Genomic DNA, 18471 nt, shown 5'->3' on the forward strand with positions numbered 1-18471 from the left:
TAGCAATGTGGATTCACGTTCATGTACATATTATATCAATTTAAATATTGATTGATAGTTTTTAAGTCAATGTGTAAAAAAAAATTTTTTTAAGTCAGACAAAAAGCTTCTTCACTATGAAAAAAATGATACAATATTCCTGCAGATTTCACCTCTCGGATTGTAACCATCTTCGTTATTACAAAATCCAAAATTTTTTCCGGTCAACAATGCAGTAAAAAATATTATTACATAATTTGTAAATAGCTGAGTTGTGTAAAACCGTTAAAAAAAAAAAAAAAAAGCTACTTCGCAAAATTCTGAAATTCCTGATCGGGGGCGGCAAATAAATTTTTACTTTCAATTCAATTTTTTACATAGTCCCATAAAAGTGTGTGTGTGTGTGGGGGGGGGGGGGGGGGCAATAGGGGCAACTCCATGTTAATTCAAATTTTTGTATGTAAATTTTAAAAAAATCTTTGCTGCGCAAAAAATTAATGAGTGAAGAAAATGTTATAGCACTGAATTTGTTTCTGTTTTGAATTTCTTCATACAGAGCCCTTCTTTTCAAGGAGATTTCAAAAGTTTAAAAATGGTCACGCCCACCGAGCCCTCTTAATGTATACGGTATTCAATGTTTGTAACGGCCATCGTACTTTGAGTTCGTTTTATTATTGTATTTTCTTTTGGTTCGGGCAAACATCAACGATGTTTATTCAGTGTAAACTTAATAAGCATCATGGGTAATGCATTTATATTGATAAATTATTTGAAATCGCGAATAAAAAAATAAGTGACATTTTCGGATAACCGTCAATTATATATAAAATTAGATATACCGGGTATTTGTTTGTAAAAATTGAATAATCAGAACACATTGGAGATGATGCACTTTCATATCAATTATTCTTATAAACATTTCAACTTTTTGTATTGATGTAAATAGTTTCGTTTCTTATTCGTTTAAATTCAACAAATCTAAATTTAATCAAAATTGTTTTAAATTATAATTTTTATCACCAAAAGCACGCCATTCTACGAAGGTCAATTTACCAATGCTTCGAACGCACATTTATAAAGAATTGAAACTAATAGGAAAATATTTCAATAATTGCATCGAGTTATTGATTTAGAAGCTCTACAAACCAATTGAAGAACATTATTTAAAAATTAGCTTTTAACACGAATGTAAGATTGATTCAAACATAGTCACACCTCACAGCCTACTCAATATTCAGGGTCATGAACCCTTGGGAGCATATATTGTTTTCCACAAGAGAGACAACTCTTGAAAACATGCATTGACTATAATCTATTTCTTAATCTAATTAAAATAAATAAATTAAGAAAAGTTTTCAAAGTATTTTAATTACACATATTACATATAACAATGAGTACAAGGCATGAACAATGCATGAAAGAAGTACATTATCAAATATAGTAGGCTGGTACATGTACCTGGTGGATATTTAACGTATATTGCTTGTATGTACATTTATAAATCTACACAACTACAAACAGTTAATACACTGTATTATGTAAATTGAAAAAAATACACAGGTTGTAAGAGATCTTTTTTTAAATGAATTTCTTAAAATGAAAAGTAAATAATGAAATCAATCCAAACTTAAAGAAACAAGTTTTCTGCATAAACCGGAAGTAACATGCACATTTTTACCAAAGGTTCAAGGTCGTTCATACTCTAGTGTGGCGTTAGTGAGTAGGGAATACAGTCAAAGACTAAACCTCATCATATGACACTGGAGTACCTTGAGTGTATCCCCAACCACTGATATAACAATAGTCTGCGTCATCAAACATGTCATCATCGTGTGGCATACACGCTGTTCTGACGTAATGTCCGGCCACCTTTACTGTGCGTGAGGGCTGCACCACCGCAATATCATGAGGAAAACCATGATTGGTAGAGTATTCAGGATGCTAGAAACAAACAACAAAATAGTTCTTTTTTGTTTTTATTCGGGGGAGGGGGTTAAAAATGACCAATGTTGTTAGCTAGCGTATGTGTAACGTTGGAGTTAGTTGGAATGGGGTCCTTGCAATTTGAACCTTTTGGATGGTTGCATTCCATTTGTTGTTTGACTTCAATTCCTGGTGATGTTCGCCAAGTAGTACGTGTATGCTGAAACAAGAAATCATGTAGGTATTTACTTATTTTGTTTACCACATCAAACATTCGGATTCAACTTCACCAACGAACACGCATGTTATGTATAGGTCTGATGCCATTTTGACCTTTCTTTTAAGGGCTATACTGGGGTGGAGCGGATCAAAGTTGCGGTCAAAGCCGATCATTGGGGAATTGAACCATAATTCATTCAACCAGGCTTGAATATGATGTAAATGGCAAGTCTTTTGTCATGAGTAGATGACCCAACCTTACCTGAGTTAAGTAAAAGGTGATACAGTCTTCCCTGGGTAAACCAGAAGATGAAATGATCTTACCTGGGTAAAGCAATAGATGACAATCATGATCTTACCTGGATAAAGTTGACAATGTAGATGACGTAATCTTTTCTTGGTAAAATAGAATACAAGGTCTTCCTTGGGTGAGCGTTTTTAACCTATAATGACGTGGACTTACCAGGGTTATTGGTTCTGGAATGGCAAGGTCTTGCTTGAGTGTATTGGTTCGAGATTGGCATGGTCTTACCTGGGTATATTGGTTCGGGATTGGCGGTTACTGGCGCTAGCTTGCAGCACACGCTATTCCTATGACATCCCAGAGCATACAGATCTATATACCCCCGCACTGGTCGTGTGAATGAATACACGACCCTCCCTTTGTGGTGCACGTGTCCTTTGTCGATGCCTTGGATTGAGGTTTTCCTAAAGAAGACAAATTGAAGGAATTATGTGTGTCGAAACCAAACTGTAATAGACATCCTTTTAGATGTTAAAATTACCATTGGTAAAACCCATCCCAGCGACTAAAAACATGCAACGAGGGCCACATGGTTATAAATGACCAGGTCTTTGTTACCAATATTAATAGTTCACTTTTTCTCTGGACAACCTCTCTCTCTATCTCTTTTCTTGTACAAACAGTTTGTCCCAATTCTAAAGTAAGAACAACAAACACCAACATTTATCAAATTCTAATATCTCTTGTCTTTAATGACGGACGTCTGTTGGGTGTCATACTTTCGTAATAAACACAATGGCGTCTGATGTCGTTATCAGAAGTTTTGCACCGAGGTCCGTCAAAGAATGAGATATCCTGTTTTTGTGTTAATACTTGTAACTAACAAGATATAAAACGTAAAAAGTGATTCTGATTAGAATAAATCAATTTATTTTAAACTACTGTAACTGTTCTGAATTTATCAATTTAATGGTTGTTGTACTTTTCATCAAACACTCTGTGTCATGGATTACTTTATCTCCCATGTACAAGAAAATAAATTAAGACCGCCAATTTCTTCAAAAGAATTTTTCAAATTATCTCAACGAGCTGACACCTTATGTTGGTTCCTCCTTGATTCGCGAAATAATGGCTTAAACTTAAAGTAACTAGCTATTTGATTCCGAAAATAAAATTGTTGATGATTTGTTCGTATGGACTACCAGTCAAACAGGTAATGTTAATATTTGTGACATGTTGGAATCTCTCTTTAATTGGTCTGGTAATTTTTTTTTAAAAAGGTACTTAAAGATAAGAAATCTACTTTTTTATTAATCATTTTCAAAAGATTCATTTATATTTTCGAACATATGAAAAGATAATTCAAGACAAAAGATAACAAAATGATAACATAAAAATTCAATGATAACACATTCATACAAATTCAGAAATATACATGTAAAATTTCATATGTTACATATTCATGGAACTTCGTTTCACCGGAGATGGAAAGATCTAAATAGCGTCGCCAAGAGATGCCCTGCGATGTCCCATTTTAGTGAATTGCCAATATTTAATGGGTATTTGAAAATCAAATATTGGTAACATGCATGAGGTAATTTATTTTAAGACGTCCTATGAAACTGGTGAAATGAAACAACATAGTAAGTTTGTTTTTCTTCTCTATCATGTTCCTATTTTGTATCATCCACAAGAACTATAAACAAGAGGCCGATTGGCCTTAACGGTCACCTGAGTAGCATATAACCTATTCACAAACTTGTCGAGGAGTCTCATATATGCATTTAATCAATTAGGTTTCATTCTAAAGTAGTAAAATTATAAATTTGTAATGACGACCACCTCCCTGCCTGAAATCTTTCAAAACGAACTGTGAAACCTATAATTTTGGTAAAAAACACCCCCAAAAGATCTGGTCTACAAAATCATGAATTCAGTTTTCCTTTCAGGTGTGTGGGAGTAAAGAAGGTAATTTTTTAACATTATATGTATTAACACCTAAATATCCATTTTAGCACTGTCCTAGAGTCAAAACTCATACTCCAGTGCACATGAAAATTAAAATTTCTGTAGAGGACTTCCTGGTAAACATAATTGTAAGTCAGTTTTTTATACAGATGTGTGAGAATAGAGAAGGAAATTTTTAAACATTATATGCATTAACACTATAATGCCCCCCCCCCCCTCATGTCCTGAACCCCTGACCCAGGGGCCCTGGATTTCACAATATAGGTGGAGGAGTTAGTGGACATAATAGCCATGTATTCGGTTTTTTGCCCACATGTGTGGGAGTAGAGAAGATTTTTTAAAGAACATTTTACTATATGGCCATATTAGTCCCATCCTAGAGCCTAAACCCCGAACAAAGGTATCATGTATGGGAGAAGAGAAGAAGATTTTCTAAGATTTAATACATTTTTACTAGACTTTGACCCGTGCGTGCACGGGTTGACATTGCATATCAGACATTTACGAAATAGGTACATCGACACACCTTAGTATTGACATTTACATAACAAAGCTATAAGCCTACAATAATGCTATTAATTTCAGTTTGTAATCTAACTGTGTCTCGGGAAAGGGCCTCACCACAGTTAGAATGCCTCCCTTATGTACCCGTAATGTAGCAGAAAATTGCAGAATCGCTCCGGAACGATTTTGCAGAAAGTTAATGAAGTTGCCTTGAAAATAACAGTCAAATTCATCACAAAGAACCTTTTTGAGACTTCAAATACCTTTCAGCTAAACATTTTAATCCATAGAATGGAAGAATTAAACGCTTTTTCACCAAAGTACACGTAGTTTCTTTGTAAAACTGTGTCCGTATGACATTATTCATTTTTACGATAAAACATATTCCATCTTCACTCTCCTAACAAATATAATGTAACTTTTTTGCATGAAATCAAATATTTTTCGTCATCACGAAGACAAAAGTAAGTACTTAGTTGAAATGTATATTTGTTATTTTATACTTTCTTTCATAAGAAATGATTAATATATAATTATGAACAGAATATATAGCAAAAGTCCAATGAAAATTTACGCGTATTTGTGTTATCATTTCTGAGTTTATTCATGCAGATGTGATATTGTGGAAACATAAACTGAAGACCCCGTTAACGTGAATGTATTGCGCAAGCGCAAGATTGTAAAATCCAAAAAATCCAGGTGATTTCCGGGATTTTTTGAGCAATTTTTGTTGATAATTAATTAGCGAAGCGTAACTGAGAAAAAATAAAAACAAATTGGTAATCTTCAAGTCCCAATGATGTTTAAAATATGTAAAACAAAAGACAGTATTCTTCCGATTTCTCGGTATTAAAGACAAAAAATTCGAGTCTGTTATTTTAATATAGTAGTATAGATTATATGGCCATATTGGCCCCACCCTATAGCCTGAACCCCTGACCCAGGGGCCATAAATTTCACAATTTTGGTAGAGGGTCGCATGGACATCATAACTACGCAATCAGTTTTTGCCTCACATGTGTGGGAGCAGAGAAAAAGATTTTTGAAAATTTGTTTTTTATAGCATATTTGTCCCCCAACATGTGGCGCCCCGGGGTGGTAGAGCCATGAATTTCATAATTTAGATTCCTCTTACCATAGAGATGCCATAGATATGCCTCACATTAAAAATGTTAACAATCAGCCTTGTAGTTTTTAAGAACAAGTTAAAAATGTAAAATTGTTAACGCACGACACACGTCGCACGACGACGGACGAAAACAGATATCAATAGGTCACCTGAGTTTACTCAGGTGACCTAAAAATGGCATTAAAGGAACAGCCCCACACCATTTGTTTCTCTGATTAACATATATGTAAAACTACATGTACGTTAATTTGAAATGACTAAAATTGAAAGGCATAGTGTGACATCTAAAACAGTCCAGATTGTTGCATTTCATGGAAAAATATTCTTAAGGACAGCGTTGCCTCTCATTCTTGTTCATTTCAAATTATTAAAACATTGTTTGTGGTTGTTTTGCAGTTGTTTTCTTTGACGCTTGAAACAAACCGTTTCTTGCTCAAAATATGTTGTCTACAATGAAGCATTAATAAAGTATCTGTACATTTATATTACATAAAAGTAGAACTAATATCAACACCTTATATATAAAGTATTTCAAATTAAACAGAAACATTCTTTTCATCAGAAAAATCAATCACAGAAACAACACGACAATCATGAATATGAAGCTTTTAATTGCTACTGATTTAAGAGTTTGAGTTCTCATGATTCGGCTGCATATGCAGATTAAGGTGGGATAACACATCATCACAAAATGGCTGACTGCTGATCAAAACGACATTTCGTTTTATTAAATGAATTTTATCGACTGCAACAAGTAAATTACTCCATAGCCGAGTGGATAAAGTGTCGGGCTTGTGATCTGTTTATCCCGAGTTCGTATCCCGCAGGGGCTTTTGTTGTTTCTTACTGAAATAATTATTTCAGATATTCATTTTTTATCCCCGAACTGCAAATATATAGCTTATTTGACACATGTACAGTATATATATCATTTTATCTTTTATTATCAAATAATACCCGGTTAATTTGAGTGACTTTTTCCAGGTGTGTTATTTCACCTTAAACCAGTTATTCTTATGATGCAAAATACACTCATTGTTAAGGACAATCCATCTTCGCCAGCCAAGGGTTTTCGGTCCACTTTGCTCCCCATAAACCCTTGGCGGATTTCATTACGAAAACTCGGTGACAAGCTCCGTTTTATGATTGGCTGCAGCTGCGAGTAGCTGATCCAATCGCAGTGCTTGTAAATATAAACTTTAAAAGAAAACACATGTGTGATCTTTGGTAAAACATTCGGTGCTTTTAACAAGTTGAGGCACAAGTTCACGAGTACAGTGCCTCCCCAACGATGGTCTAACCAGATCGCTTTAAAAACCTATATATTTTACTGGAATTTTACATAGTGCTGCAAACTTGTCAAGGCTCGCGTGAATGCATGGGAAGTAAACATGGCGAATGTAGAAGTTGCCTATCCTGTTAGTATATTCGTTCCTGCTTATGGTTATTGCTTTTAAAGGTTCAATGAGCTCTGTTTTATTTTATTTTTTTGGTTCGCATTATTCACGACAAAGATACCGGGTTTTATGGCATGAAAGCTTTCATATAAATCGGCGACTTTTTCACTCCCGGTACAGATCCTTACAAAACACTACGAATAAAACATTCCGTGCTTTCCCATAGTTATAACTTAATTCGTATTTAATAGCATCGTTAATTATGTTCCGATATTCGGTAGTCAACATGTTTTAAGTTGTATTAATGCCATAGTGTATAAAAAAACCCGTTATTTAATTCGATTAAAATGTAAATATGCAAGGGGCGCAACTCAAGTTGCTCGCTAGATAGCGCCACCACATCACCGAGTTTTCGTAATGAAATCCGCCAAGGGTTTATGGGGAGCAAAGTGGACCGAAAACCCTTGGCTAGCGAAGATGAGGACAATCATGAAATCGGAAATACCGAATGACGTGATAAATCTGGTTATGTGAGTAACTAATAAGAATTATACAAACCTACAAAGTATTAGTTTTGTAAATACTAAGTACATGATGTATGCCACTGTATTGGTAACAAATGAATAGTTCTTAAACAATTAAAAAATGACAACATTAGAATGTCAGGTATAAATTCAGAGAGAGTTATTTAATTATGATATTAAGATTTATAAATACGGTTAGATGATGAATTGCTCAAACATGATGTCACCTTTTCCAGTTTAAGAATGATTTCTGTCATCAGTTACTGAAGAAATACTGACACTCAATTTCTACATATTTTCTGCATCGTAAGATAAAATTACATTTATTTTTTCTTCTTCGTTTACTGTATTTCTGAGTAGTGGACGATCAGAATTCGGTTCCTAAGTCACTGTCCCCTCTGAACTTGAAGTTTGCTTCAAATGATAGGCCATAGTCTTCGAAGCTGTATGATAAATTTAAAGTAAACAGTTTTGAAAGTTATACTATACAGAGTATATAAGTTACTCTTCTTTTAACAAAAGCCAAAGGCCCTAGTGTACGACAATTTTCTGGTTCCATAAACAACACACTATAAATATATCAGTTAAATACATTACAATAGTTGTACTTTTGCATCCAATGCAAACCATCTAAACAATGAAAAGCTTTCTTTTTTCTATCACATGGGCATGCCTGTTGCATTCAGGTATATTATTCTGCAAATTTTGCAGTTCTTAACTATTTTAGATATTCTTTTGAATTATTCATACACGGTGGGTAAAGTGTGTGTGTTTATATGAATCACTCGACAAGCACAAATGACTTAAAAATGAAAGTGAAAAATAAATCTTTATTGTTTTTGTTCTTGACCACTAAAAGTGCTTTATATAACGGCAATATTTATAATTATACAATTTCCTGGCTAATAGTTAGTATCTTTATGATAAATTTACCTATCAATCCTGTCAAATCTATAAGAGGTGATTCCCTGGAACATAAATTTTATATCTTTGATTATCTATTTAGATGAAGTTAAACTATTAATACAATATACATATATAAATAGTATAATACAACCATCATATCAATAGTTGACACTTTTGATACTTATACATATATAAATAGTATAATACAACCATCATATCAATAGTTGACACTTGATACTTACGCATGTTTTATCATAGATTTCATGCGAAAACAACATTTGTCATCCGTTGTAAGCCGTGAGCGCCAACAAACCTGAATATGCAAACAATAAATCTAAACAATGATATTGCACAATGAGACAAAATGTCTGACAACTAAAAAAGGACGGTAGGATTTTATTTACTAGCGCCGGGGAATATAAGCACATCTTTTAGCATAAATAAAAATCCCACAAATGTTTTTTTTCCACAAACATCAAACTTTGTTTTCATGATGTTGACATATGTTTGTAGATTTTGTTTTGATTTTAAACCTTGACTTGGTCTTTAACCCAAAGTATAATTGGTAAACCCTCCGATGCTGCTTGTTCGTTTTCAATTACCACTCCTAGGTCTCCACAAATGTGATGTCCATCTAAAATGTTTTATTACATTATAAACGTCTTGAATAACTCCAAAACAAAAATACCGTGTATTGAATAATTCTTTTATAGGAATGATTAATTTTTCCACACACTTATTTAGCCAATTACCTTCACGAATTAATGACCCAACAGTAAATTCAGAGCTATCAGAAGACTTGGAAGGTTCATAAAACAGTAAATCTTTCTGATTGAAGCTCCACGAGAATATGCCAGTTTCTCCGGTGTCTCTGACAACTACGACCTTTTCAGCTGTGAGTATACACATACATGTATCATATACATACGTATATCTAAATAAAACATATAATACATGCTAGTAATTTTATGAAGTTATACTAAAATTGATGAATTAACTAAGAGTGTTTCCTTTAAGAATTATTTTTGTTAAAAATACCGGTATTTAAAAATTAGAAATTAAACACTGCAATAATTTTGTTCTTTCTTTAACTATAAATTTATAACTGGGTGATAACATAAATGATAGAGACATGTTTTAATTTTATAGAAAGGGTGTCATTTTTATATTGTAATTGATAAATCAACAATATGTCTTGCTTGTAAGTACATTATATAAATGAAAACTTACTTAGTGTTATGTTAGGCTCTTCAATACGACAAAGTATCGTTCCCGTTGTCTGTGGCTGTAAACCAGCCACTCGTACCCGAGTTCCGACTTGAGGGGGTCGCTTGAAGGAATCCGTTATTAACCATTCAATATGTGTCATCTCCTTCTGTAATTCACATTTCTTTGTGTTGTTATGACAAAACTACTACATTCAAAATATGAATGAAAGAATGGAGGAGAAATAACTAGATATTATGAATTGATAATGTCTACCCAAATTGTTCCCTTACACCAGTGTGGTTTTCGTATAGTTCCTCCTTTATTGTCCTCCATGATTTATATGGGGTCTCTGGTTGATTAGGCGACATGATTGCTGTCATCACTCTCCCCATGGCCGTCTGAGTATAAATATTGCAACATAGTTGTTTTCTTTAGTTTATTTCAAGATTATTGAAAAGAAAGATGAAAAAAACCCCAATAATATGATAATATGAAAGTATCAGTACCTCTCGTTTTTTAGAATCAAAAAGCAGTTCTACATTGTCCACAACTGACAGTTTATTGAACCATTCATGGGTCTCTGACAAAATATTAATGCTCTTAGGACTCTGTAGAAAAAACCATTTATTTTTATCACATTTTTTAATAAAACGACGACAGATTAATATCAATGGTTGTTATTTATTTGATTAGAGCCAATGTTGGCGCCCATATTTTTAAAAACGTTTTTAAAGTTTCTAAGAAGGACAAAGAACAGCTTTCAATGGATTGACAAATGATGTTTTATCAGATCTAGCCGCCTTTAAACACGTGGCAACTGGTAGGGGTTTATTTAGGATTGTTTTTAGTTCAGCTATTGCACATATGATCACAACTACTAAATTTATGAAATTAAGGGTCTTTATGGGCACAAGCTTTTGAAATGCTACAAACCATTTCCATTTTCTTCCCAACTGGAACAAAATAGATAGGTACTCGTATACTCATGGCAACCAACACCTCCAAAACTGATACCAGTAACTCAGTTGTCTACAATGCAATTTTGAATTAAATACATACAATTTTATAAATTTTTGGAATATGTTCTTGGAAAATGGCTTCAAAAAACCTCATACTTTCTTGCATTGCTGCTGTTTTCTTTCAGAGTCTGGAGAACAGTCGTTGAAGAAGCCGTCAGAAATTATAACAATTTTTGGGTACCTTGTGTGGTGAGAACCGTAGTTCGTAGGTCTTACTGTGAAAGAATCGAGTATTTGCAAGTATAATACTATGTTACAATAATTTACAGATTAAATTATATGTAATAAGAGATTACAAAGCTTACGAGACCACCTTAATCATATTACGAAAATCATAGGTAACTAGACACGATCTCGTTGCGAGCAACGAGGAGGTCTTCCGTCCGATTTTTAGAAGAGGAAATGACCTTGCCTTTTATCTTCATCAACGAAACATATCATGAAATGCAGATGGGATCTAAAAGAGGGATGGATGAAGGATTGTACACCCCGTTGGATCCCTAATTTAAAGGACCAGCCCCATTTTATTTCATATTAAATCAGAGGTCTTTTGACTTAATAACAGGTCTTATTACCTGTGATAAAAAGAAATCGAAGAAAAAAAGAGGGCCTGCCCTTGTGAACGGAAGACCCTAATAACAATAAGAATAGAAGGGTCTTCCGCTGAAGACGGAAGACCCTAATAATAAAAGGATGTTTTTGTCTAAATCTTAATTGAAGAGTGTTTTTCAACTTGTACTACAGTTCAACAACCCTTTTATGTTGAATATTTTAGTTAGAAAATTAAATAAAAAGGAGAGAAAGAAATAGAGAGAAAGAACAAATCTTGGCTCCGGCGAGATTAGAACACACAGCCTTTGCAGCAATCGCAACTTCTCGGGCCTTTCCGGCAACCTCGGAAAAACACCTCGAATGTATTACCTAGGCGTCCATGACAACCCCCCTTTTTATAAAACTTGATATAAATACAACACATTGTATGATCTGTTGAGATGTGAGCTAGACTTCATTAAAGTAAATGATATAACCTAAAATATAGCACAGAAGCGACATACAACACTGTCTAGCCGATACTTAATTAAATGGGAAGCGACTCCATTTTGTATAAAATTCTAACATCCGGTGGTGTTAATACATTCGAGGTGTTTTTCCGAGCTTGCCGGAAAGGCCCGAGAAGTTGCGATTGCCTTTGCATGTGTCTCAAAACATGGCTGACGCGAAATAATTCCCGAATTTGTCTTTGAATTTGGGGCGTTTCCGCCCGGGAGAGGAGCTGAGTTTTTGTATGAGATGAAAAACAACGTGTAAGATGTCTGACTATTCAGGTTTGGTAACAGTGCGAGCTCATTTGAAATATTGATGCGTGTTTGTGTCTGGAGGGGGTGAAAAGACCCGTGCTTGATTTTCGTCTTAAATAAATCGAAAATAGAATTTTGAGGTGTATATCTCGGATTCAGTTAACAACAATCAGGGGAAGTCCTAAAACAATGACTGATGCATTTTACCCATGTATTTCAGTGTTGAGGTTTTTTTTGTGTCGTTTACTATTATGTTTGGCTGTTTTATTTCAGCAGGGTTGATAAAATCTTTATAAATGTAGAAATAACGAAATCAGAAACACGTTAATTTATTCGGTAAAAATTTGATGACAGTAATTTACACAGTTCTAACATTCATAAGTAGTTCACACGCTATCGTAGATACAGATTAAACGGAAAACAAGAAATATACATGCAACAGAAATATTACGCGGCTGCTTACATCCCATGTACTGTGTAAATTTTAAGTCCCCGTACAGGCTATACTCGCCGTTTGATCTCAGGAATTTCTTCTTAATTGTTCAATCCGCTGCATATTTGGCAGACAATACAAATGGGGTCCGAGGTACATTTACACAAAACTTCATTAGGATTGAGTAAGGGGCTCGGGAGTTAGAATTTTTTTCTACAGTACATGTCACGCACGCCAATCGAAACTCAAATGCCCAAAAATTCATATCTCTCTTGAAAAGGTCTGGTCATTAGTACAGTAATCTAGACTTGAACTAGGTTGAAAATAAAGGTTCAAGATGAAAGATCTAGTAAAATAAGGCCAGAAAATCTAAATGATTTTGTGAATAGGAATGAGGGGGAGGGGGGGGGGTCGGTGGGTGTACTGTGTAAATTTAATTTCCACGTATAGGCAATAAGCGCCGTTTAATCTCAGGAATTTCGTCTTAATTGTTTAATCCGCTGCATATTTCACAGACAATAAGAATGGGGTCCGAGGTTCATTTTCACGAATTTTCATTAGGATTGAGTGAAGGGCTGCTTTGGATTTAGAATTTTTTTTATAGTACATGTCAAACACGACAGTTGAAACTCAAATGCCAAAAACTTCATAACTCTGTTATTAATGAACGAATTAGTCTGGTAATTAGTACAGTAATCTACAATGGTAATTATTTGAAATTAAAGGCCCAAGATCAAAGATCAAGTAAAATCGGGCCAGAAAAACTAAATGATTTTATAAATTGGGAGGGGGGGGGTCGGTCGGTGACTTCTAAATTAAACGTAGAACATTAGATTCTAAATATCACATATTACACAATTTATAAATAAAATGCATATGTTAGAACAATGTATAAGCGTTGTTTGAAAGATGTAACTATTGATTTTTTTTTACATCTATTTATTCTTAGGCTCAAACACTCATAAACAGGTGGTCAGTTTTTAAACCTTGTTGCAGTCACCCGTTCGTTTGTATAGTTACGTGTAAAAACTTAGGAGGTTTTTCTTAATCCCAGACAGGCAACAGATTTGTATCAGTATATAGACATGCACAAAAAAGGAAAAAGTACACCATCTTTAATAAAGATGACTTTTTAGCGTTGACTTCCAATCAGTAAGAAGACAATCATTCAAATTATTTGAATCCATAGACATTATCCCGTAACTTGATATAAACTATGTATAATTTTTGGACGCCAATGTACATTTAGCTTCTATCCAATTTACTCCATGTTCCCTGTACTAGTTCTTATTCAAATGCTAAAACATTTGTACTTGAGAGAGAGAGAGAGAGAGAGAGAGAGAGAGAGAGAGAGAGGTTACATAGTGTTTTATAATGTTCAGGAAATCATTATATATAAGCAACCTATTTCAATAAACGCATGTATACATGCATGTGTGTATCTATATATGGGATTAAATACTAAGCAGTCCTCCTTTTTAAGCCGAGTAGAATAACGTGGGTGCATTGCTAAATATTGTGTGCATACAGTCATTGAGATGGCGGCTTTTCTTTGATGCCGGCAAAGTGACCCAGCGAACTCTAATGCGGTCGAACTGCAGGGGCACTTCGGCGGCATGTCTTTGATGTCGGCGATGCGACGAGCGTCGGAATTTAGAGAGCTGCTGACAGAAAAGAGCTCTATATTTGTACTGAAAAAAGCCGCTATTTTTTTTTTATTTATGACAAAAATAAAACGGAACACATTCAAATCCATCATTTTAAAGATAAAACCATTAATCAAAACACAAATAAGAAAGAAAAAAGATTCGGCACTCAGGGACTGAACCTGGGTCGCCTGGCCACAAGTCCACCGCTCTAACGACTGAGCTACGCAGACCCTCGCTTCAAAATTTTTGGAGTCCAAAATCTCAAGAATGCGTGGATCGATTTTAAAACGAATTTCATACTCAGAAGTTTTCAGAGCGTCTCTATCGAATGAAAAAATAAAAAAAATTCAAATCCAAAAAATTGAAAAATTAAGGTTTTTCATTTCCTTCCGGTGACGACCGGAAGTGACGGCAGACGTTCGGATATGCAAAGGACACTGCGGCCGTTCACTCTCTACCTTCTCTGAAAATTTGAAAGTCCTATCTGGAATTTTTTTTGAGAAAAATTGTGAACAAGCAAAAACATAAAATCTTTAATATCTCGGTACCGGAAGTGACGACCAAAAAAATCTCGTGTAATTTTCTTACAAATTTTGTCATAAATAAGATCTGAAAGTTTCATGAAAATCGGCTGAAGCGTTTTTGAGAAAACGTGACAGAAAAAAAAATTAATAATAATAATAATAGAGGAAAAGAAACAAAGCAAAAACAATTAGGTCTTCCGTTTCCAACGGAAGACCTTAATGATCTTCAAAGAAATATTGGATACTGAAATGTCGGTTGACACAATGGTATATGAAATCACATAATGCAAAGTTGTTTAATAATCATATTATGTGTAAATTTTATTCTGTATTGTATGATAAAATATTTACCAATACACTACTAAACAATACAATATTGTATCATATGATACTATATAATATTATTATTACATTTTATATGGCACAATATAGTGCTGTATAAAATTATGATAGAATATGATATTGTATGATGATATGACATTGTATCAAGATATGATATTGTATCATAATGTATTATATTATACAATATAGCATCATTTCAAATGATACAATATCATATTATATGATCCAATATCATATCTGTTGATATATTGCAATATTGTATTATACATATTGTACCATACAAAATTGTACAGTATGATACAATATGATACGAGGAACCATGGTATTATTTTATATTATATAATTTTATATTATACCATATACTAAAATACAATATCATTCTTTACAAAATTGTATTATATCAAACAATACTATACATGTATATTACAATTTCATAGGATGTAATATCATATTATTTTATACAATATCGTATTATATGATACAATATCATACATTTTAGTATCACATGACACAATTTAATATCATATTATGCCATACATAAATTGATACAATAATACAAAAAAATATCATCATATGATACATATTGTTTCATATTATACATAACTGTTTTATATCATACAGTACAATATCAAAGGAATCATGATATATCAGATTATAACAAATACATCTATCAATCACGTTTGAGTGAGGTTTTTTAAGCATTCTTGATTATAAAGATCAGACTCTATATCTGAAGCTAGCCTTTCGTTTCAAATTCAGTTACATGAACAATTACAGTAAGCAAGGACAGCAATAGCAATTTTTCAACAATCAAACATGCTTAAGCTACTTTAGCTGCGCCAGCATCTATATACTCTGTATCTGAAGCTATCTCTATTTACACATCCAAAGTTATATCAACTGTTTTACTCTAAGTATGAGAAGCATTTACTTCTTTTGATAACAAGCTCCCACAGCAAAACCCAGTTGAGTTGTTCTAAAATCTTAAACCTGTCTAAGCATCTAGATAATCAAGATCACTCTCTCTATCTGACGCTGCGGCCTCAGGATGTATGGAATGAAACCCGGGGTAAATCCCTGTACACCCTTGATTGGACTTGGATAACTAATAAGATGTAGTCAACAAAGGGCACCTGCACCAAAAAACCTACTACAAAAAGCTTAACCATCTAGAGCATCTGAAATTCATGGCCGAAATTCAGCATCTAAGCCGTTAAAGTCCATAAGTAGGTCCAGATGCACAATCAATGCAACTTTGGTAAAGATAGGACAAGTAATAACTTAGATACAGGACCTGCAACAAAAACTTTATCCAGGTCCGGACGCCGACGCCGGGGGTATAGCATAAGCTCCCCCCGATATCGTCTCGGTGAGCTAAAATGTGAATTCAATTTAATTCACTACAAAGTTTATAGTACTTCTAATTTCAATATCATTTAAAAATAACAATGAAATGTACGCATTTCAATTTGTGCGTATTTAAAGACGGCATTGATTTATTACATTTAAGTAATCTATAATCTATATTGTTGCATTATCATGAGTTTCATAATTATTTTAATGAATAAACAATGATTTGTCGCACTTAATTTCAATAATAAACAAATGATTTCTTACCTGTGCCGTTTAAAAGTTGAAGAACTGTGATTATTCCTTGTATCACTGGACTACTAGATGAGGAATGAAGCTGATTGATATTTAGCTGATCTGTAACCATTAAGTATTTAACTGCATGTAATCTCATAATCGCTCTTTTTTTGGAAGGCATATCAAATGAGTATAATTCATTGTTTTCATTATCAACTTTTCAAAAAGTTTTGTTCTTTCGAAAGTATTAAACCAATTAAAATATACATTGACATGTAAAATGTATACTTGAGTTCAATTTCTTTTTCATTTTTGACAGAGATAAAAAAAATTTAAAAAAAAATAAAAGAAGGAAAAAATGAGAGGAGGGTTTTAAAAAGTCCTCTTTTCAAAAGCCTATGAACAACTAATGCAGATACTCATATATAATCTTTATCTTCTATACGGTATATGAAATATTGTTTGAACAATATTATACGAGCCCAAACAATATGTTTAAAAATATTATTAATTTATGTGAGTTTAATGATTTATGGTCTTTAAGAACTGCATTGCATGTATCATCTAATATAACTCACTTCAATCTGAAAAATAAAGACTAATGCTCACCACTAGTAGTATTGCCTTTGTAGAGCCTGAAGATTAAATCTGCTTTTGTTTAATTCTTTAACTAAATTTATCGGTTTTACACAATTCAGCTATTACCCCTTCCTAAACATTTTGCATAGAGTGTTCTGACGGAAACTGCTTAAATTTCACATGAAATATGAAATGCATAACGGGCGCCCAGGAAACATAAGCAGAGCGCTCCGAAAATAGTTCATAACTTATTACATGGGGCTAATTGTCTTTGGATCAAGAGTGAAATGACTGTAGCCCCTTTTCTTGGTCACCAAAACGTATTATGGTTATTTGAAATTCTAAAATATTTTATAAAAGGATCTAATTTTAATATCTAATTTTAATTCGATTGATAAAAATAGGCTGATATCAATTATTCTACAATATTAGTCAATATAAAATAAATATATCAAATGACCAATCATTACCTATGACTTTTAATGCTCTTGTTTTGTCCTTGGTCAGTTCTTGTTCCACCTTCGTCTCAGAACCAATGGAGACCAAGCCAATATAACCCAGACATGCTGAAATTAATAAAAATAGAAAGAATTATAACTGGTCATTAAAACCGTTTTGTAGGACACAAACACTAAAGTACTTTTAAGGGCATATTCATTATGTTTTATTAAAATGAAGTTTTCTACTTTAATGTAACAGAGAGGTCTTACCCTCAATTATTTTCTTGGCTTCTGCCCTCTGTTCCTCAAACGGTTCTCCTGCCATACTGTGAGATACATCTACACACAATACCGTACAAAACTCGTCCAATTTCTCATCGTCATCCAGTTCTCTAGTGACTACAAGTCAACGTCTTTTTTTTAATGTTTGTTGAGATTGCTTTAACTAAGAAGCAAAAAACACTGAAGACTATTCAAATAGATACAAGGATTGTGAAAAATAGCAAAAGACTAAAGAACTCTCATTTGTGTGAGAAAAAAAATACACCAAAGGAATTACCCTTGTAGACTACCACAGAATTTAAGTTCATTCATAAAA

At 33.5% G+C, this 18471-nt stretch overlaps 1 protein-coding gene across 1 annotated transcript in view; it reads right to left on the reverse strand.

Moving 5' to 3' along the window:
• Nucleotides 1–1338: 1338 nt before the first annotated feature.
• Nucleotides 1339–18471, reverse strand: part of LOC105343821 (uncharacterized) — a 38802-nt gene continuing 21669 nt past the window's right edge. The window contains exons 15-29 of the mRNA XM_066086989.1: nt 18144–18272; nt 17904–17999; nt 16885–16974; nt 11118–11236; nt 10936–11031; nt 10509–10610; nt 10293–10400; nt 10024–10168; nt 9546–9686; nt 9327–9427; nt 9036–9106; nt 8821–8855; nt 8209–8330; nt 2654–2829; nt 1339–2122 (exon numbers count right to left, since the gene is read on the reverse strand). Of these exons, the coding sequence (XP_065943061.1) occupies nt 8269–8330; nt 8821–8855; nt 9036–9106; nt 9327–9427; nt 9546–9686; nt 10024–10168; nt 10293–10400; nt 10509–10610; nt 10936–11031; nt 11118–11236; nt 16885–16974; nt 17904–17999; nt 18144–18272 (1295 nt within the window). The 3' untranslated portion in view covers nt 1339–2122; nt 2654–2829; nt 8209–8268. The remainder of the gene's footprint in view (nt 2123–2653; nt 2830–8208; nt 8331–8820; nt 8856–9035; nt 9107–9326; nt 9428–9545; nt 9687–10023; nt 10169–10292; nt 10401–10508; nt 10611–10935; nt 11032–11117; nt 11237–16884; nt 16975–17903; nt 18000–18143; nt 18273–18471) is intronic.

This window comes from Magallana gigas, chromosome 6 (genome assembly GCF_963853765.1).
Source record: "Magallana gigas chromosome 6, xbMagGiga1.1, whole genome shotgun sequence".
Lineage (NCBI taxonomy): Eukaryota > Metazoa > Mollusca > Bivalvia > Ostreida > Ostreidae > Magallana > Magallana gigas.